At 45.9% G+C, this 21,677-nt stretch overlaps 1 protein-coding gene across 2 annotated transcripts in view; it reads right to left on the reverse strand.

The window, feature by feature from the left end:
* Window positions 1-21,677, reverse strand: part of LOC134435594 (serine/threonine-protein phosphatase 2A 56 kDa regulatory subunit epsilon isoform) — a 37,224-nt gene continuing 15,547 nt past the window's right edge. For both annotated transcript variants that reach the window (XM_063184659.1, XM_063184660.1), the window contains 12 exons: window positions 14,908-15,104; window positions 14,680-14,781; window positions 9,979-10,071; window positions 9,279-9,409; window positions 8,277-8,336; window positions 7,789-7,897; window positions 7,511-7,564; window positions 7,239-7,289; window positions 5,772-5,891; window positions 5,379-5,506; window positions 3,484-3,585; window positions 1-2,905 (listed from right to left, as the gene is read on the reverse strand). In XM_063184659.1, the coding sequence (XP_063040729.1) occupies window positions 2,806-2,905; window positions 3,484-3,585; window positions 5,379-5,506; window positions 5,772-5,891; window positions 7,239-7,289; window positions 7,511-7,564; window positions 7,789-7,897; window positions 8,277-8,336; window positions 9,279-9,409; window positions 9,979-10,071; window positions 14,680-14,781; window positions 14,908-15,104 (1,247 nt within the window). In that variant the 3' untranslated portion in view covers window positions 1-2,805. The remainder of the gene's footprint in view (window positions 2,906-3,483; window positions 3,586-5,378; window positions 5,507-5,771; window positions 5,892-7,238; window positions 7,290-7,510; window positions 7,565-7,788; window positions 7,898-8,276; window positions 8,337-9,278; window positions 9,410-9,978; window positions 10,072-14,679; window positions 14,782-14,907; window positions 15,105-21,677) is intronic.

Below are 21,677 nucleotides of genomic sequence, written 5' to 3' on the forward strand. Positions count from 1 at the left end.
TTTATCACAAAACAGGTTTAATTTAATATCTCTTTATTTTTTAAAATAATTAAACATTTGTATTTTTTCCAACCCTTTAGTCATGTTGTGTTGTGTTGTGTGGTGTGGTGTGGTGGGCTGCTTCTCCTGCTGCTGCTGGGGACAGTTCTGTTCGGTAGCCGAGTGGCTCTGCGGCGCTGCAGTGAGAAGGGAGATGAGGAGACTTCACCCCTCCTCAACAAGGCCCCTCTCCTCCTCTTCCCCTCATCCCAACCCAACCCAACCCGCCTCGCACCCCTCCCTCCTGCTGGGGGACAGTTCTGTTCGATAGCAGAATGGCTCTGCAGCGCTGCAGTGAGCAGGGAGATGAGGCAATTTCACCCCCCCCCGCCAAATGACGCCCACAACCCAGTCAGTCCTCCAACACCTATCCCAGAAGGCCCCTCTCTTCCTCCTCTCCTCTTCCCCCCACCCCATCCCGCCCCGCACCCCTCCCCGCAACCCTAATGCTGCTGTCTGTCAACTAAACAAAACTACTCCTCTACAGGAACTTCATCCAAAATGAAAAATTAAAAATAAAAAAGAAACAAAAAAGAAACGAAAGGAGACGCCTGGACAGGAAGAGTTGTATTCTCATACAGCTGGAGGGCTGTGTGTGTGTATCGTGTGTGTTTGTGTCTAACGTGTGTGTGTGTGTGTGTATGTGTGTGTGTGTGTGTGTGTGTGTGTGTGTGTGTATGCTCGGTTGCGCCATTGGCCTCCCACAGCTGGAGGGGAGTTTGTGTGTGTGTGTGTGTGGCATCATTATCTGGCAGAGTGCTGTGGAGAACGCACGTGCACACACACACACACACACATGCGCACACACACACACACCTTTACAAGACACTACAGAGAAATGTACTGCAGTACAATAAACAAGTGCCTAACACAGTCAGCAACACACACTGAAAAACACACGGCGTGGTTGTGAGCGTGAATATGTGTGCGTGTGTGTGTGTGTGTCTGTGTGTGTGTGAGAGAGAGAGAGTCTTGGCGCCTCCATGTCTTCTTCCGGCATGCTGTTGCCATGACCACGATATAGGATGGCTCTTTCTGATTGGCCAAACAAAACACAAGACCTCAGCCAATCAAAATCCAAAACAGAGGCCAGCCTCAGCCAGCCAATCAAATTATGCCGTCTGGTCTACACGAGGGCCAGCTGAAGAGAAGCGAAGGGAAATGAAATAAAACATAATAATAATAATAACAACATAACGCAACGCTACGCTGAGAGAGAGAGAGAGAGAGAGAGTGTGTGTGTGTGTGTGTGTTTGTGTGTGTGTGTTCCCATGAGTTGGGCTTCTATGGTTTCTGCCGGTTAGAATACTAGCGGGGCATCTGATGAGGTCATTCATGTCCAGTGAAATCAGCAGACCTTCACAATGTGTCCACACGGTGGAGCCGTGGAGTGGCAGCAGAACGGGCTCTGCAGAGATACACCCCCCTCCCCCTCCCCCAAACACACACACACACACACACACACACGCACATGCACGCACACACGCAGCCTTACTCAGCGCCATACATATACAGGCTGCAACATACACACAGTGTACACACACACGCGCGCATGTCCCGTCGGGCCCAGGGCATCAGTGAAGGGGAGTGGGGGTAGTGGGCGGGGGGGGAGTCCAGGGGAGTAGACGAGGGGGCGGGTGTAGGGTCTGTCTTCTCTTCTCTTTCATTGGTTGATTTCTGATTTTCCCCTCCCCCTAAAAGCAGCTCCACTGGGATGCCATTGGCTGACAGTCTCCTCCTTCTGCCTCCACCTTCCTCCTCTCCTCTCCGCATCTTTTCTGGTCTCTTCTCTCCTTTCCTCTCCTCCTCCTCCTCTCTTCTTTCCTGCTGTCCTCTCCATCGTCTGGGCTTGTAGCAGTTGGTTGTCTTCTCTGCGGGATGTGGGAGACTAATGATGATGAGGATGATGAGGATGATGATGTTGGATATTTACAGTGCTGCTCACGAGGCCGCCCGCTGCATCTATAGGAGGAAGTGACCTCGCACGGACAGGAAGTGCACCAGCCGCTCTCCAACCGGAAGCCCCGCGCACACACAGGAATTTCCTTCTGAACAAGGGGGAGGGGCTACAGCTGGACCGGCCAAGCAGGCGACATTCCGCCCGCACGGACGACATTCTAGAACCCTCACAACACTCTAGAACCTCAGGTGTGTGTGTGGCGTGTGGTGTGTACCACTGCTCGTAGCCCCCAGAGCCGTATCGCTTCACTATCTCGCTTCACTATCCAACCCATTAGCTTCGTTTAAACTGTAACCCCAACATTCATACAAATAGCCTACACCCCAACCCCAACTCTAACATCTAACATCTAACCCCCGTTATCCACGATCGTCCGCAGATCGTTAAAAGGCCTAAGGTTATAGTTCTAGCTCGAGGCCTCAGCCTACATCGCAACCCTAACCCTAATCGTGGGCAACGGTTCTGGTCATGGCTTTGGTTCTAAGTAGTTTCTGGTGAAGAGAGTGTTCTGGTTTTGGTTCCAACTAGGTTCTGGTTGAGTTAGTGCCCTGGGCGCCTAGTTAGTGCCCTGGGCGCCAATGGCAGCTGAGGTTTCTGAGGTTCGTCCGTGCGGCGGGTTGGTGGCTGGTCACGTGGGATTGGGTGTCAATGAGGGGGAGGGGGCCGTCATGGTGGGGTGGTGATGGCGCGCCGTTAAGTTGGGGTGATGCATTCGCTACGCAGGCCTCTTTTCTTGTCATGTCATGGGGGGATGGAGACGGGGAGGGGGATGACGACGGGCGGGAGAGGGGCGTGTTGGCGCGTCGTTAAGTGGGGATGATGCCGTCGCTACGCAGGCCTCTCTTCAACTCCAGATCCTCCAGCTTCTTCCACAGGTCCTCGCGATCCTTCTCTCTTTTTTTCTCCCTGAGGAGGAGAGGAATACAGAGGGAGGAGAGGAGAGGAGGGGAGAGGGAAAGAGGAAAGGTGAAGAGGAAAAGAGAGAAGGAGCGTGAGGACCAAGGTTAATGCGTCTAATTTCATAGATATCAATAGTCAGTTGCTTACAAGATTAAATAGGTTTAAAACTCTGTGTAATAATTTGGAACAGGCCATTTATATAAAAAAATGAAAATAAAAATAAACCTTGATCATTGGAAGGTTCATTCAAAAACATTTGATTTGCACTCTAACGCTTGATAACTTGAAAGATATAACTGTCATTTATATTGACTATTTAGGAATTTCTGTGAAAAATGTCAGTTGCATAATAATTTTGAACGCTGTGCTATGTTTCATATTCTACAGTCGAAATCAGAATTTACGGAACACTGCCATCTCAACAGCTCTTTATTCAGTGAGGAAGTCATCAAAAGCAGTGTGTGTGTGTGTGTGTGTGTGTGTGTGTGTGTGTGTGTGTGTGTGTGTGTGTGTGTGTGTGTGTGTGTGTGTGTGTGTGTGTGTGTGTGTGTGTGTGTGTGTGTGTGTGTGTGTGCATGTCTTACCTCTGGCGGTCTGACTTGTATGTGGCTGTGAGTTCATCAAATAAAGCGCTGTTCATCTCCATAAAGGCTTTCAATACATTGTAGACCAGAGCCACTATCGCCCTGGAGAAAAAAAACACATACATATTCAGTAGTAATAAACAGTAGTAAACTAGGTTTAAGTTAACCTTGAGCTAGCGGTAAATCATCTAATAGAGTTCACGCTTTCTTAACTAAATGACACGTGTGGGCTATCTATTAGCAGCTATACCACTTCCTGCAGGTTAACACATTAAGTACCGACGACGTAATACCGTATTGGCCCGAATATAAGACGTGTTTTTTGTTCTAAAAATAGTACTCTAAAAAGGGGGGTCGTCTTATTTCCGCGCGCTAGAGAAAAAAGTAAAAAAATATATATTTTTATATTTTTTTAAAACTGAACCTGAATTCGGCCATCAGCCTATGCTTCACAACAATGCCACAAAACTCAATAATGGATGGGTTAAGAGATTGTTTTGTCCATATCAAATTTGCAGATGCTTGTTTCGTTATGACAGTTGCACCGCACGTCTATCAACTGTCAATGTCAACGCGATGCGGACGACAGTGCAAGGGGGAAAACACAAGTCAATCGCGGCTTGTTGCACTGCTTTTATTTGTGTTTGGTTTTACAGTCTCATCAGGAAAGCTTTGGTCGTTCTCTCTGGTCAGCCGATAACGCCACTAGAACTAAAGAAATGAAGGGTGATTTGACGAACAACCTGTAGGCTAAGTTTTGGATGCTGTCATAAGCCAATCAATGGTCATCTGTGTGTGCGCGACAAAGCGACGATATGCCTCGCAACGATGCAACAACACAGAATAATGGTTAGGGCAAGAGATTGTCTTGTTCATATAAAATCACTAGGAGTTTTACCCTTGGTACAAAATGAATATCAATCGGACTTTTAATGTCAACGTGGTCCTGATAGGTAGCGCATGGGTTCCAAGTGCAATGCGTCAATCTGCCTTTGGTCACGTTCGGTTTCTACAGTCCAACGGAAAACTTTGGATGCATAAAATGAACGGCGATTTGGCGAGACGGCTGCTGGTTAGATATTGCTGTCAACGAAGCATTTCGCAAAATCTGTGCATTGCACAATAGATTGCCTATCTCTACTGGACTGGTGCCTGCCTGGCTGGCGCAGACTCTGAATGTAGGCTATGTTGCGTCGCTCTTTTAACAGGCGGGCCCAGACGGCTGTAGCCTGTTATGGTGCCTATTGGCGCTTGACAGGTGAAGTGAGTAAAGAAAGGAAAAGGATATGAGTAGCCATCTGTGGTCTTATATCATGGAAATTCCATGAAAAATATATTGTTAAATTTGTTCTTTGTAAAAAGCCTAAGATTTTCCAACAAATTAAAAACTGCATTTTGAGAAAAGTTTCAAATGTGAAACAAAATTAAGTCTTCAAAAAACTTTTTTCCCCAAAACATGAGCCTGAAAATGGGGGGTCGTCTTATAATCAGGATCGTCTAATATTCGGGCTAATACGGTAATACGTTTTTCACGCCCATACGTTGTATACCGACAACATAAAAATATGTTTTTGCTTTTACGTCATATTTCGAATCTACACCCTTCAATGCATAATATATGTGATTTTGGGAGGTCTGTAATGAACACAAATGTCAGTCAAAAGCTTGTGTCATGATTTGGACATTTTACATTTTAATCACAACACCAGAGCAGTAACTTGTAAAGCAGAGACGGTCTGTGTGTGTGTGTGTGTGTGTGTGTGTGTGTGTGTGTGTGTGTGTGTGTGTGTGTGTGTGTGTGTGTGTGTGTGTGTGTGTACGTATGGGTTCCAATGATCTTTGGAGATGTGGTACAGTGTGTGTGTGTGTGTGTGTGTGTGTGTGTGTGTACGTACGGGTTCCAATGTTCTTTGCTGATGCGGTAGAGGCTTGCGAACATGATGGGCAGGATGACGTTGGAGTTCTCCTCAATCAGACTCATGATGTACTCGTTATTCCAGTAGTACAGCGCCCGCTCTGCTACCTAACACACACACACACACACACACACACACACACACACACACACACACACACACACACACACACACACACACACACACACACACACACACACACACACACACACACACACACACACACACACACACACACACACACACACACACACACATGCGCACGTAAACATTATTATGGAGTTTTTCTTGATCAAAGGCATTGAGTATTCATTACTCCAATAATACACAGACACACACGCAAGCACGCACACACACATACACACCCCATACCTGGAAGTGTGGGCTGGAGACGCATCGTGAGATCTGCTTGAAGAGCGGCTCCTGGATCTTCACAAACTGCGTCGGCTCGATCACATCCAGGATCTCCTCCAGCTCACCTAGAAACATCACCTACACACACACAAACACACACACACACACACACACACACACACACACACACACACACAATCAAATCGCATTAATATTGATATTCATATCCAGCATCTCCTCCAGCTCACCTCGAAACATCACCTAAACACACGCACTCCACTCCACTCCACTCAGCTGATGCTTTTAGCCCTTGATACCAACACTTCATCACTACACTGCCGTGCAAAACACGCAGTACGCAGTAAACGCAGTAACTCCAAAATGGTCGAAATTGAGTTTAGATGGGCTTTAAACTACCTAATTTGTCTTGTGTCAAAAAACTGTGGTCCAACATCATTCCGTTTTAGAGAAAAATCATGTTGAAAGTGCAAAAAATGTTACATCGGTGAGCTACTGCTGCACTTTCCAATGGAAATGGTTAGAGTAGACAGTAATACTGGTCAAGAATGCAGTAAGTCCTGCAGTAACTCCATTTTGTGGCAGTAGTACCAGCCAAGAATGCAGTAACTCTGTTTTTTGTGGCAAAAAGACTCATAAATGTTGTTTTTTGCGGGGGGGTTTATGTGCATTTAATTTCTATCCTAAAAAAGTATTACAAGGAAGTGTCACCATCGCTTTACCGACAACACAGTTGTCTGGCCATATAGGAAACTTTGAAGCCTTTTTTTCTCAGTTTGCCAAAATCTGAGTTACTGCGTTCTTGTTTTGTACGGCAGTACACCAACCAACGTCACACATTACAATGATAACAATATGCCATATTAGATTATATTGTATTCAATTCTATTGCATTATATTGTATTATATTATATTGTGTTATATTATATTGTGTTATATTATATTGTATTATATTACATTATATATTATATTATATTATATTATATTATATTATATTATATTATATTATATTATATTATAACGTATGAGTAAAAGGTGGGTCCTTTCAGAAGGCTTGGGAAGCACCACAGCAGGGCCCCCAGCCTTTCTAGGTCTGATCTAAGGCCATTTGCTCATTCAAAGCCATCCTCCGATGTGTATTGTGTAAGTAATTGACCAGGGAAGTCACAGCAGGGATGCTGGAAGTCATTTTTAATTGGGGGGCGGGGGTTGCGTTTTGGGTACACTATGAGGGGAAAAAACAAGCACCAGTATGAATTTATTATGTCTGTGTTGTAGTGGCATATGTCTAACCCTAGGGGGTGCTAGAGCACCCCAAGCATCCCCTACTTCCACCGTGCCCAGGTGCGTGGGTGTGTGTGTGTGTGTGTGTGTGTGTGTGTGTGTGTGTGTGTGTGTGTGTGTGTGTGTGTGTGTGTGTGTGTGTGTGTGTGTGTGTGTGTGTGCGCGCGCGTGTGTGTATTGTACCTCTTTTTGACTGCAGGTTTTTGGCCAGAACTTCAGCAGGCCTCTGATAACCTGAAACAACAATGACAACAAGTCAGAAACACACACACATACACGCACACACACACGCACAGACACACACACACACACACACACACACACACAGACACGCACACAGACACGCACACAGACACGCACACAGACACGCACACGCACACAGACACGCACACGCACACACACACACACACACACACACACACACACACACACACACACCTGTGAGAGGTTCTTACCGCTTCTGTTAGTGTTGGGTCTTTCTCAAGGAACTGTACAATACAATACGCCAGCTGCAAAACAAAAAGAACACACACAGTCATTGTGGTGAACAAACAAGTAAGGCGTGCTCACACACACACACGCACGCATGCACACACCGATACATGCATACAAACACACACTGCTCTCTAGACACTACACGTCCGTGGCAACACACACACACACACACACACACACACACACACACACACACACACACACACACACACACACACACACACACACACACCCCTACCTGTGCGTGGAAGAGCGAGAGGCTTCTGGCCGTGTGGAGAGGGATCAACACCTTCACCAGGAACTGCTTATGCTCAGCCTTCAAGGGCAGCGCAAAGCCATTGATTATACTGGAGAGATAGAGGGAGAAGGAGGAGGAGAGAGAGAGGTAGAGGGGAAAGAGAGGAGAGGAGGAGGCAGAGAAAGGGGAGAGAGAGAGAGAGAGAGAGAGAGAGAGAACATGTTAGTGGTGCATCTAAAAATGCTAAGCAACACCAGAAGACACACGGGTAAAGGCAAGAGCACCAACTGCCATTAAACACAGACACACGGCCACCAGACAGACAGAAAGACATGCACGCGCACGCGCGCGCGCGCGCGCGCGCACGCGCACGCGCACGCACACACACACACACACACACACACACACACACACACACACACACACACACACACACACACACACACACACACACACACACGCTAAGGCTTGAAGTAAAAGGCACATACCTTCCCAGGATCTCCAACAACTCAGCTACCCCGTTGAAGTGCTCAGTTTCATAAACAAAACTGTGGAGGCACAGACAAGACGAGAGAGAAATCAGTCGAAACATTTATCACCTGACAACAGTCACATCTGACAATCTTTACACACATCTAAGGTAACATGTAATTGAGGTCATCCTGTGCTGGTCTGCCATGGGGGACTTGAACCCGCCACCTATCAGTCAACGCTCGTGCACAGCACCGTACCGCTGAGCAAAACGTCCAGAGCGATAGATCAGCGCTACCGATACGGTATGAGGTTGCAGAAGGGAGGTTAACTAACATTCTACACTGAGCTCTGCTAGTTGGCATCTGTTACACACACACACACACACACACACACACACACACACAGACACAGACACAGACACACACACACACACACACACACACACACACACACACACACACACACACACACACACACACACACACACACACACACCTTTGTCATATCAGGGACATCAAATTAAATCAAATGCTAAAATGAAACCTCCATGTGACTGACATCAAGCGTATACTGTGTGTCTCAATATTACATTACGTTACACTTAGCTGGCGCTTTAGCCACTTACAGTCATTTAGGTGCAGGGTATTGGTTACAGTCCCTGGAGCAGTGAGGAGTTAGGTGCCTTGCTCAAGGGCACTTCAGTCATCAAGTTCAAGTTCAAGTTTATTTAGCCATATCAACAGTATAAAATACAGTTGTTAGGAATGTTACTTGGTGTGCTCACACAAGTGCAATGGGATTGAGAGCAATGGAATATTTAAAGTGCATGGTATGTACAGAACAGTAGTAGCATGCATTGTGCAAGGTAACAAAGGAGGACGGATGACGATGCTGGTAAGGGTGGGATTTGAACCTGTACCCTCTGACTTAAAGGCCAGCGCTCTGAGCCATGACTGCCCTATATTCATGTTGACACTGGTGACAGGCGGCGGAGTGCATCTGGGCTGGCTGCTTACCGTAGAAAAATATTATTTATCTGTTTGCGTATAAAAGCCCTCAGCCCCAGGAATTTGCCGTAGATTCTGTGTAAGACTGTCTTCAGGTAATCCCTCTCCCTCGGATCCTCACTGTCAAACAACTCCAACAACTAGAGAGAGACAAAGAGTGAGAGAGAGTGAGGGAGAGAGAGAGAGAGAGAGAGAGAGAGAGGGGAGGGAGAGAAAGTGAAAGAGATAGATAGAGAGAGGGGGGGGTGATGAAGAGGAAAAGGGGAGAAATAAAGACAAGAGGGTTTTATGTTTTAATAGAAATACAGGCATGTGTACAGAAGGTACCGGACATGGTAATGTGGATATATACATAACGAGTTATTAAGATCTGACCTGTTCAGCAATGGTTACGCGATATTAGGGGTGTAAATCACAGCCTTCATGGCGATACGATACGGTATCGATTTCTTAAATCAGGGATTCGATGCGATTTGGTTCGATTCGATTTTTTCCAATTACTTTTCCACTACTATTGTGTTATGGAGCTACGGCATTGCACAGGGGCCAGCGATTCGATTCTTAAGAATGCCCCACGATACGATGCGATTCGATTAAATCGCCGGCCGATACTTCCGATACATTTCGATTTTATTTACATCCCTACGCGATATCATGAGTTTCGGCAGTCAAGGTAAATAAAGAAGACAGACGAGCCTTCTGCTCTCACCTGTAAAACAAACTTCTGGTCGATGTACTTTTTGGCAATGCTGGGCTGGAACTCCTGACTCTCCAGGAAACGAATGAAGAACTCGTATACCAGCTGGAGAGAGAGAGAGAGAGAGAGAGAGAGAGAGAGAGAGAGAGAGAGAGAGAGAGAGAGAGAGAGAGAGACAGGGGGAGAGAGAGAGAGAGAAAGAGAGAGGGAGGTGGGGGATAAACAGATGAAGCTGTTACAGAGCTGACCAATAATATTCCAGCGCAATAAACAAGGTCCAATAAGATCACAGTATGATACACAAGGACCAATCAGGTCACAGTGACACACAAGGACAAACAGGAAGCAAGGTCATCGAGGTCAAAGGTCAACTGGAGTCACAAGGTCAAAGTCAGCAGGGGGACGTTGGCATGACAACTTTGGTACAGCACTTGGCATAACGTGTGTGTGTGTGTGTGTGTGTGTGTGTGTGTGTGTGTGTGTGTGTGTGTGTGTGTGTGTGTGTGTGTGTGTGTGTGTGTGTGTGTGTGTGTGTGTGTGTGTGTGTGTGTGTGTTAAGGGCAGAGGGCACACACACAGGGGTAAATGGGCCGTGTTATCATGACGATTCAAAGATGAGACTCATGTAGTGTGTGCGTTATGGTGCATCAAAACACCCTAACTTTTGAAAATCTTGCTACGATTTCACACTATTGTTCTTTTCACTAACATAACTTCCTTGTAAAATCTTAGCAAAAATTTGATCAATAGGCGCTTTTCCACATACAACCCGGCCGTGTCGAGCTGAGTGGTGGTGCTCAGTCAGCCTTCTTTGTGTTTCCATTAAAGCCCGCATTACTTGGAGTGTGGTTGAAGTTACGTTTTTTTGGCATCGTCACGTACCATTACTTTACGTTGGCTTGTTGACTAACCCAAGGCCGTCAGAAATCTAATCTATCAGAATAGTTCAAAAATACTTTGAGCGACATTATATTTGGATACTAACAGTTGATTTGTTTTGCTTTGATTTTAATATCAAAGTAATAAAGTGTCAAAGTGTACACAGAAGTCTAAGGTAGTTGATCGGGTAGCTGTCATGATTGATTTAGATTCACTGTGGCCTGTCTCAAAGTAAAGTGTGCTGCCTCTGAAGTGCTACAGCCTTGAGGTCATACACTCGCAAAAATAAGCTCAAAGACTCACAAGCATCTCAAACGATTATGAATGTAACATGCTTGGAAGCGTGGAAGTGAATTCCATGGCCACTACACACTTCTTTTTAACTGATTTTAAACAGTAAACACGTTCGTTTGGCTGCATTTCTGTAGGGGTGATATTTGAAAAGTACAACAAAACCAAGAAAATGTTGATATCAATTCATAACAGTGCACAAATTGTCCGTAGCTAAAAGCTGTGAAACGTAACACAAACATAATGAGCACTTACAATGACCAGTTTGTGTTGAATTACGTTAAGGTATTTACATCTTGGAAACAACAACATACCATATATTGTGGCTTTCCCACACCTGTAATAAAAACCCTAGCGCGAGCATGGAGACTATGGATGTCCCGATCAGCATTTTTTGCCCTCGAGTCCGAGTCATTGATTTTGTGAAAATACAAAAGGCCTACCTTTTAAGCAAACAAAATAACACATTTGCAGTGTCAAAACAAAACGGTTACACTTCTGTAGGCAGTGGGACTATTGGGTCAGTGCAGAATGACCATTTTAGATAATGACACACTGAGAACGAATTGAGCTTTTATTTTGGTACGCTTCCTGCAACCTGTGCTTAGAAACCGTTGCTACGACGGCTCCCTTGTTGTTCCTATCCTGAAGCTGTACGTAATTATCTGTAAAAACAAGCACTAGAAGTAAAGTCAGAAGCAAAATTGATTCTTATGTTAACAAGTGATAGGATTAAGTTATGTTAGAAGTTGAAAGTTAAGTTAACAAACAGCTTAAAAAGATAGTTTTTTAAAGATGCATGCACAAGATTGTTGAGGCTGTTAAAACACTACAGTCAGTCTATTTTTTGCTGTTTTCACCTGCATATTGTCGAATGTTAACTTCCATCAGAGTCCTTGTCATTGCATCAGGTTCAACTGATTGCAAATTAATTAGAACTACAGTTGACTGCAGGCGCAGTGATCATTAATCTGTTGGATAGTCAATGTCGCATTTTGCCGTCCAGAATCCTCACGTGGATATACACTACAGTAGCCCAACATGTAAGTCGCCTTGGCTATAGCCTACTTTTTTCTCCGTCATATTTGCTTAAGTCGTGTTCATTTCATTTAAATTGGTCAGAGTAAAGACCGAGGTCAGTTTCTTGAGTTAACGTGAAGAGGGAGGAGAGAGAGGGAGAGAAGTGCAGCTGACGACCTGAAGTGTTGATGTGCGTTACAGTGTTCCAATGCCTTTCAGTTGGCAATGTAATGTTGTTCCTGTGGATGTTTATGTGGAGCCAAGAGGGTTTCCACTCTGTGCCACTGCATTGCGATAGATATAACATGTTAATTTTAAAAATCATGAGAATGTATTTATCCGAGTCCTGATCGGGGAGGTACACCCGATTCCGATCGAGTCGCACACCACGTGATCGGGGCCGATTTCCGATCACGTGATCGGATCGGGACGTCCCTAATGGAGACATGAAGGATTCTGGGTATGTTGTTGCGGCAAGGATGCAGCAAGTGCAGCCTTGAATCAAGAGCATGGCACATGGTAGATTTTGAAGCATACTTTGGAACAGTACTTAGCGAGTCGCAATGATGTGAAATCTTCGAAAAATGGGATTACTCATCCTAGCAAGGTCAAGACACTTCACATTGAGAAACGGCCTGTGGCAGGGGAGCTGACGCACAGCGTTCTGGGTAGTAGGCAGCGCCGGTACCCACTCAGCTCGGTTTAGCCAAAAAAAATGAGGGCTCGTTTTCGAGCCGTACTTGGCTGATCGAAAAGCAATAAGCGGTCATGCCATGTCGAGCTTTACCGGGTAGAAAACAGGTAGTGGAGAAGGGCCTAATGTTTAAGAGTGGCTTGAAATTTTGAATGGCAATGGATGTTTTAAAAAAGTGGAAAGGAGGTTTTTTTAGATTTAGAAGACTGCTTCAGTTGCCTTTCCACTTTCCTAGGTTTTAACCCCCCCAAGCATGTTTTCTGTCGAATTTGCAAAGAAGTTATGGTAGTTTCAAGGAACAATATTGCAAGAGCAGAGCGGGATTTTTCAAAGTCTTAATTTTCAAGCGGCGTTTGATGCACCCTAGTGTGCGTGTGTGTGTGTGTGCGTGTGTGCGCGCGCGCGTGTGTGTGTGTGTGTGTGTGTGTGTGTGTGTGTGTGTGTGTGTGTGTGTGTGTGTGTGTGTGTGTGTGTGTATGTGTATGTGTGTATGTGTATGTGTATGTGTATGTGTATGTGTATGTGTATGTGTGTTTACGTCTTCGTGCGCGCGCGTGTGTGTGTGGGCGTGTGTGAGGGGGCAGAGGGGCACACACTTACAGGGGTCAGTAAGGCGTATAATTATTATTATTGAAGTGAATTACCAGGAATGTTCTCCGCGACTTATGAGACTCAAGTCTAATAGAACCCTGAGGACGGACAGACAGTCAGCAGTGCTACTGACACACACGCATACACAGACACACACACAGTCTGCTCCACTACTGACACACACGCATACACAGACACACAGCCTGCTCCACTACTGACACACAAGCAGATACAGACACACACACACACACAGTCTGCTCCACTACTGACACACAAGCAGACACAGACACACACACACAGTCTGCTCCACTACTGACACACAAGCAGACACAGACACACACACACAGTCTGCTCCACTACTGACACACACGCAGACACACACACTGACACACACGCACGCACTCAGCTGCATTACTGACACAAGCAGGCAAGCAGGCAGGCAGGCAGGCTGGCTGACACACACACACACACACACACACACACACGCAAAAATAAACAAACAAAAAGACAGTCTTTCACACACACACACACACACACACACACACACACACACACACACACACACACACACACGCAAAAATAAACAAACAAAAAGAGAGTCTTTCAGACAAACAAACCAACAAAGACAGACAGACAGACAGACAGACAGACAGACAGACAGACAGACAGACAGACAGACAGACAGACAGACAGACAGACAGACAAAAAGGTAGGCAGAAGGAGACAGACAAATAGGCATACATGGAGAGTGAGACTTTGCGACAGACGGTTCCAGTGGGGGTAGACACACTAGGCTTCAGGGCTGAGGAATGGCGCGCACATACACGCGCACACACTCACAGAATGCTATTGCTATTCTGCTTAGCGGCAGTGTGTGGGGATAGTCTTTGCTAAAGCTAACTGGTTTTGCCATGTAACATAGGTACAGTGTTGGGATGTGGGAATGCTAACAGATGCTACAGTGTGGGGTATTGTTAGCCAATGCTAGCTGGTTATGCTAATGCTTGTTGGTGCTTGTCCCAAATGGCACTTCTTGTGTGCAAACCCCTCCCCCAGAAAACGCCACTTACAGAGAAGAACTCTCTTGGAAGAAACACTCAAAACACACGCGCGCGCATACACGCGCGCGCATACACGCGCGCGCGCACGCACACACACACACACACACACACACACACACACACACACACACACACAGACACAGACACACACACACACACACACACACCCCTCCTCACCTGTAGGTGTGGCCACGAGGCTTCCAGCGTCGGCTCGTCCTCTTCTGGATCAAACTCATTGCTGTCGGTCGGAGGGAGCGTGCGGAATATGTTATACGACACCTGCATGACACACACACACACAGATACACACTTGTTTTAATGGTACTTTAGTGTTCTATGTCATTGATCATGTTAATTACACTGTGTACCTGCTGTGTGTGTGTGTGTGTGTGTGTGTGTGTGTACCATTTTGACCACCTCGGGGTAGGCCTGTTCTGTGAGGTAGCCTCGAGAGACGGTGACGTAGTCCACCAGCTCGTTGAGCGTGGAGCGTTTGTACTCCTTCATCTTCAGGTCCGACAGCGTGTCCATGAAGTCGAACACCGTACAGCACTGCTGAAGCTTCTTCAGGAACAACTCCGGCTGCTCCACCGCAGGCACATCTAGAAACACACACACACACACACACACACAGACACAGACACAGACACAGACACAGACACACGTTAGGATACGCTATGAACACCGTACAGCACTGCTGAAGCTTATCCAGGAACAGCTCTGGCTCTGGGTGGAAAACACACACAAACGCATGCGCGAGGCGCACAATTACACAATTTAGTAAGGTTTATTAGGATAGGATGGATGCTGTAATCTTGGCATGTACTTCTGAAACAGATAGGCTTGAATGCACACGAGAAGTCGGCTCACATAGCAGAGGGAGGCTTTATTGGGCGGTGTGCATGTGTGTACTGCATAAGGGGTCTTACACACCAGGGCGGTAAAGCGACGCGGAACGGCCGTGTTTTTTACCGGCGTCGGTGAAAATACATTGAAACCTATCTGTCCTTACACACCAACCGGCGGTAGTCGGGTGTCAGCTGCAGGTGCGCTGCATTTGGAAAATAGAACTTGAGCGTATTTTTTCACGCCGGCGACCGGCGGTGTCTCATTCAAATGAATGGCAAAGTAGCACGCTAGAGCTTTAGCTGTGGGGAGAGTTTTGAACAGGATTGGCCACGCACGCCGACGCTGTCAGAGTGAAAGGCAGAGAAAAAACACGCCGGGCGAAACTAAGCAGAAAGACCGCGTTCGTCCCGTGCCGGTTCCGTTCCGCCTTGGTATGTTTTGGCCCTAAAGAGTGCATTGAAAGCATGAGTCGTAGTGGACAGGTGTGTGTTTGTGGGCTCTAGAGCGCGCGCACACACACACACACACACACATACACACACGCACACGCACGCACGCACACGCACGCATGCACACGCGCGCACACATGCTGTCCATGCAATCGTGCTGTCCATGCAGCCAGCCCTGACCTGCACACAGCTTGAATAGTTCCCCCCAGAAACACTGCTGATGTTCATGGTCCCACACAGCCATTAAAGGGGTATGCCACTATTTTGGGGCATAATACAGTTAAAATCGTTGGCCAGGGTTTATAAAGGTGGTAAAGTGTCTTATTTTTCATGTTAAGCGTTGTCTTGCTGTAAGACAAGTTAAAAGAGGGAATATGTCGCTAAGCTAGTGAAAGTCAATGGATCCGTGTAGCATTGTAGCATGCTACACGGATCCATTGACTTTAACTAGCTTAGCGACATGCTCCCTCTTTCAACTCGTCTTTTAAGCAAGAATAAAAATAGTGGCATACCCCTTTAAGTGAACTCTAGTTCCACTGAGGAACGTTCCTGCAGACTCACTGAACTGATCTATGTAGTCACGGTTCTCAGAGAAAAAAACAATATTTTTCAAATCGCGTTGTTGTGAGCCAACTTGCCGGTTTCTGAACGCTCAGAAATTGTGGCGTGTGAACATGCCGGCCTCTTCAAGATTAGGTGTGGGAACGGGAACCGGCACGGTTCTCTGGTGGTCTGAATGCGCCTTCAGGAGTAAAGCACGCACACACACACACCTATTCCCCAGTTCTGATGGGAGAACTGCAGCCTTCTGTGTGTGTGTGTGTGTGTGTGTGTGTGTGTGTGTGTGTGTGTGTGTGTGTGTGTGTGTGTGTGTGTGTGTGTGTGTGTGTGTGTGTGTGTGTGTGTGTGTGTGTGAGAGAGAGAGAGAGATGTTCCTGTGTCTTAAAGCAGACAGTTTCCTGGAGTTCCATTTCCAGCGCGCTGCTCAGGCTCTCCGAACTGAACAAACACACACACACACACACACACGCACACACACTCTGCTACCGCCTTAGTGGGGGAGCAGCCGCCTGATATGAAGCACATCACATTTGACGTTTCCCAATTTTCCACATCATATTCCCTCACCTGACATCACACACACAACACAGACACTTTGCGCGCACGCACACACACACACACACACACACACACACACACACACACACACACAAAGACAGACAGACAGACACAAACACACACTGCAACGCATTCAATACATCAACAAACAATTACACACACACACACACACACACACACACACACACACACACACACACACACACACACACACACACACACACACACACACACACACACTCATAATGAGGAGCAATCAACACAGGAACTCCGAATGAGCAACACAGACATGAAACACACTGAGAGAGAGAGAGAGAGAGAGAGAGAGAGAGAGAGAGAGAGAGAGAGAGAGAGAGAGAGAGAGAGAGAGAGAGAGAGAGAGAGAGAGAGAGAGAGAGAGAGAGAGAGAGAGAGAGAGAGAGAAGGTGTGTGTGTGTGTGAGAGAGAGACAGAGTGGGCTGCGGAGGGAAAGCCCCAATTCTAAAAGTGGAAGAGTGGTTTAAAGTTACTACTGCTACTGCTGCTGCCCGTGTGTGTGTGTGTGTGTGTGTGCGTGCGTGCGTGTGTGCGTGCATCAGTGAGGGGAGGGGAGGTGCTGTGGGCTTGAAATAGAGGCGTGGTATGGGGTCTGTGTGTGTGTGTGTGTGTGTGTGTGTGTGTGTGTGTGTGTGTGTGTGTGTGTGTGTGTGTGTGTGTGTGTGTGTGTGTGCCACAGTGGAAAACAGAGGTGAGGGGTGTGAGCGGTTCCAACAGGTGGGCTGGGCAGGTGACTGTGCCAGTGGCTACACTGAAGGATATGTACTGTATGCACGCGCACACACGCGCGCACACACACACACACACACACACACACACACACACACACACACACACACACACACACACACACACACACACACACACAAAACACAAACAGAACCCAAACAGAACACATGAGCCCTCTCTCATACACACACAAATAATGTGAGCTAATGCGTGCACGCACACACACACACAGAAAACACAAACAGAACATTTTAGCACTCACTCTCTCTCCTTCACACACACACAAACGACGTGAGTTGACGCACAAACAGCGGAGACAGTTTCCCTCCGTTGGCCAAAGAAGCCTTGTCTCCATGGCACTTTTCACAGGTGCGCACACGCACACACACGCGCACAGACAGTCGCGCAAACAGACACACACACACACACACACTGGTGAGAGTAGGTTCAAGTCAAACTACTCTCTCTAGTCCTTTCCTGTGGCCTCCAGGCTGGATATGTTGAAGACGATGGATAAGGTGGAGAGGATGCATAAGCAATTTCTTCCAGGATCTACATGACTTACAGATGCACAGTGTAGAGGCCCCTGCACATTACATGCGGTAATACGAATCCGGTTTGACCGTTAACCATTCATTGTCTATGGAGAACCGCATTCCGTATGCGGTTGGGGTCCGGACAGTCCGGTGCGGAAAAAAGTCCGCATCCGAGAGCCTCCGCATACGTTCAAATATTTCAACTCGTCCGGAAAATTCCGTGCGGTAAAGAGAGCTGTTGCTATGGTGATGATAAACACTTTAGGATTTCCCGCAGATCTTCTCAAAAATTAATAGATAAATATCAAAATTACGCCGTTTTAGGCTGTTTAAAACGGCGATCAAACTTTATCATTATATTAGAGGTGCACCGAAAATTCGGCTGCAGAAAATATTCGGCCGAAAACGCAAAAAAAGACACTTTCGGTTTTCGTCCGAAAGCCAATTGAGCGGCCGAATAGAAAATGAATTGAAAATGGGCATTAATTAAACTAATTTCAGTTCTACTCTAACATTTGAAGACTTCAAATACACATTTATTTTCTTTCAAAAACATCTCAAAACATTAATTGTAAACCGTAGATTTCAGCCATATTTAAAAATAGTGAAAAACCTAACTTTTTATCACTTTTGACTGAATTGTAATATTCGGTTTCGGTATTCGGCCAAGTGATTAACTATTATTCGGTTTCCGTTTCGGCCACAAATTTTCATTTCGGTGCACCTCTACATTATATAATCCACACTAGATAGGTGGACAAGAAAACAAGCATTTATGATTTGATCCGAAATTACGAAAACCAAATTCATCACCAAACACACCAATACTTTTCACACATGATCTTTATCAGTAACACACTACAAAAAAGTGAAACGAAGCCTTTTAGCGTTCAAATAAATAAGTTTGGAAGCATTTTCTGCTCCGTCTGCCATGTTTCAAACCAGCCACTACTAGACCTTGCTTGCGGGAGTTTTTCTGAAGTAATACGGTGTCCACTAGGTGGCTACCACTCCGGTGATGCGGTGACCGTATTGCCCAGTGTGCAGCAGGCTCAATACTTTTAGCAGTTTCATTCCAGAATTCATGCTGCCCATTGCAAATGTGACTTTTTCATGAATACTTACCACCACCATCAAATTCTAAGCATTCATTATGATCGGGAAAATCACACTTTTCATACATGAAAAGGGGGATTGTCTCCATTGTCCGCCATTTTGAATTTCCAGATATAGACATTTTTAGCAGTAACTTACTGTACGTTGGTCATACTAGTATATTAATTGATTATTTAGTACGTATTCATGAAAGGCTCAAATTTGGCAATAGGCAGCACACTTTCAATGAGCAGCATACTTGCAATACCTTCTCTGGCCACAATCTTACACAGTGCAGCACTTAGGTTCTAATCCTCAATTCTAAGGCCGCCATGCACCTTTAGGAGACTCGGAGAATGAGTGGAGTTCAGTGGAAAGTCACGTGCATTTAGGAGACCCGACTTCATTCCACTTTGTTGCATTGGTGACTGAGGGTGTAAATCACAGCCTCCATGACGATACGATTCAATATCGATATCTTATTATTCGATGCGATGCGATTATTTTCAATAATTTTTTTTTTGACTTTTTAAAATTACTTTTCAACTTCTCTTATGTTATGGAGCTAGGGCATTGGGCAGGGGCCAGCGATTCAATTATTTTCGATACTTAAGAATGCCCCACGATACGATGCAATTCGATTCAATCGTCAGATTATATCGCGATATATCGATACGTTTGGTTGACTTGGTATCTTGGTCTCCCATATTCAAAATCTTTGATTGAATGATGTCCTTCTGCACTTGTTGACAGCTGGGGACACTATCGTTTTCTCCACGGCAGCAGGGCAACTCTGAGGTGAGAGAACAAGGAAAGGATGGGAGGGAGTAGATTGAGTTGCACCCTCCCACCCTCCTCCCTCAGCTAACTGCAGGCTTGATCTGCATGCATCAAACTATCAACTGAGTCCCAGAGTCCATCAGGGGTCCGTATCTCGAAAGCGTCTTTGCTAACGACGGTAGCAACGTCCTTCGTAAGAGCGACTCAACACTCTATCTACAGCGACGCTCACCACTAAATCCAAGGGAATGGTAAGACGGTCTTAAGACGGTTAGCAACGACAAGAATCGAGAGAGAGCAGAGACACACACACACACACACAGAAACGACTCTGCATCACTCTCAGAAGCAGAGGTGTCAAAAATACGGTTCCAAAACAAAAACCTCCCAACACAGGTGACTCCACTGAGTAGCTGGTCTACCTATTTTAACACAATGACTACCAAATCACGGGGAAACCTGTTTTTACTTCCCATGCGTTGGCTCCCAAAACAAGGAAAATCCGTTTTTGAGGGTTTTTTTATGGATTCTGAATCTACACATTCTAGCACGCATTATGTGTGATTTTAGTGATTATGTCATGAACAGAACTGAGATCATGATCATGAAAACACCTACAGTCAAAACTCCTACAAAGTCATGATTTGGATATTCCATCTGTGCAATGTATCACAATGCAGTATTTGAGTGATATTAAAAATCAAGCACACTTCCTGTTCACGTCACATCAAGTCGCCTGAGTCATCGAAACATACTTAGCGTCCTGTCAGGGCTTTGCTAGCTAATGGTAAACACAGGCCTACAGAAGGATAAGGAGATTTGCTGTCATCAAATTATGTGTGAAAATGGACGTTTGGAATGAAAAAACAGCACAACACAGCAGCAGAAACTAACGTTGGTGAGTGTATTCACGCATCTACCTTTTTTCTATAATACTTGAATGACACATGCCCATCAGGATACACTAGTAACTAGCTCTTCAGATGATGATACAGGTGTTGATGATACAGAAGTGATACAGGTGTTTTTTTCATGAAATTAGTGAACTTGGAAGCTACTGGTCTTCTCTTTCAGGGTTCTAGCTAGCGCAAAAGTGCGTGACGGCCCGTTACGCTATAATTTTGGACCGTGACGCTTATTTTGGACCGTTACGCTTATTTTCAATACAGCGTAACGGCATTTTGTCTGTATTATGTAGGCTACAGCCAGATCAATGCCACATCGCCCTTCTGCCAAACCTGACACATGTCATACTCACTGTATTTAAATGACAATATAGCACTCTACTACTACTACCAGCCTACTATTTTTATTTGTCGCGGGGTTTTGACGGCTTTTATTAATCTCTGTGACAAGCGTATGAAACAACAACAAATGCACGTGTAGCATCGCATCCTTGTTTCTCCAAAGCGTAGTTGCCAACCTGTTAGCAGTGTCAGCAGTAGTGCTGGGTTCGTTACTTGTTACCATACAAACAAATCAGGAGACATTGGGCGCTAAGCGCTGACATTGGGAGTTGACACTATTCGAAAGAGGACAAAGTAGGTGGGAGAAGACGTGACATCTCCGTAACGGTGAGAGG

The sequence above is a fragment of the Engraulis encrasicolus genome, chromosome 19 (assembly GCF_034702125.1).
Source record: "Engraulis encrasicolus isolate BLACKSEA-1 chromosome 19, IST_EnEncr_1.0, whole genome shotgun sequence".
Classification (NCBI taxonomy): domain Eukaryota; kingdom Metazoa; phylum Chordata; class Actinopteri; order Clupeiformes; family Engraulidae; genus Engraulis; species Engraulis encrasicolus.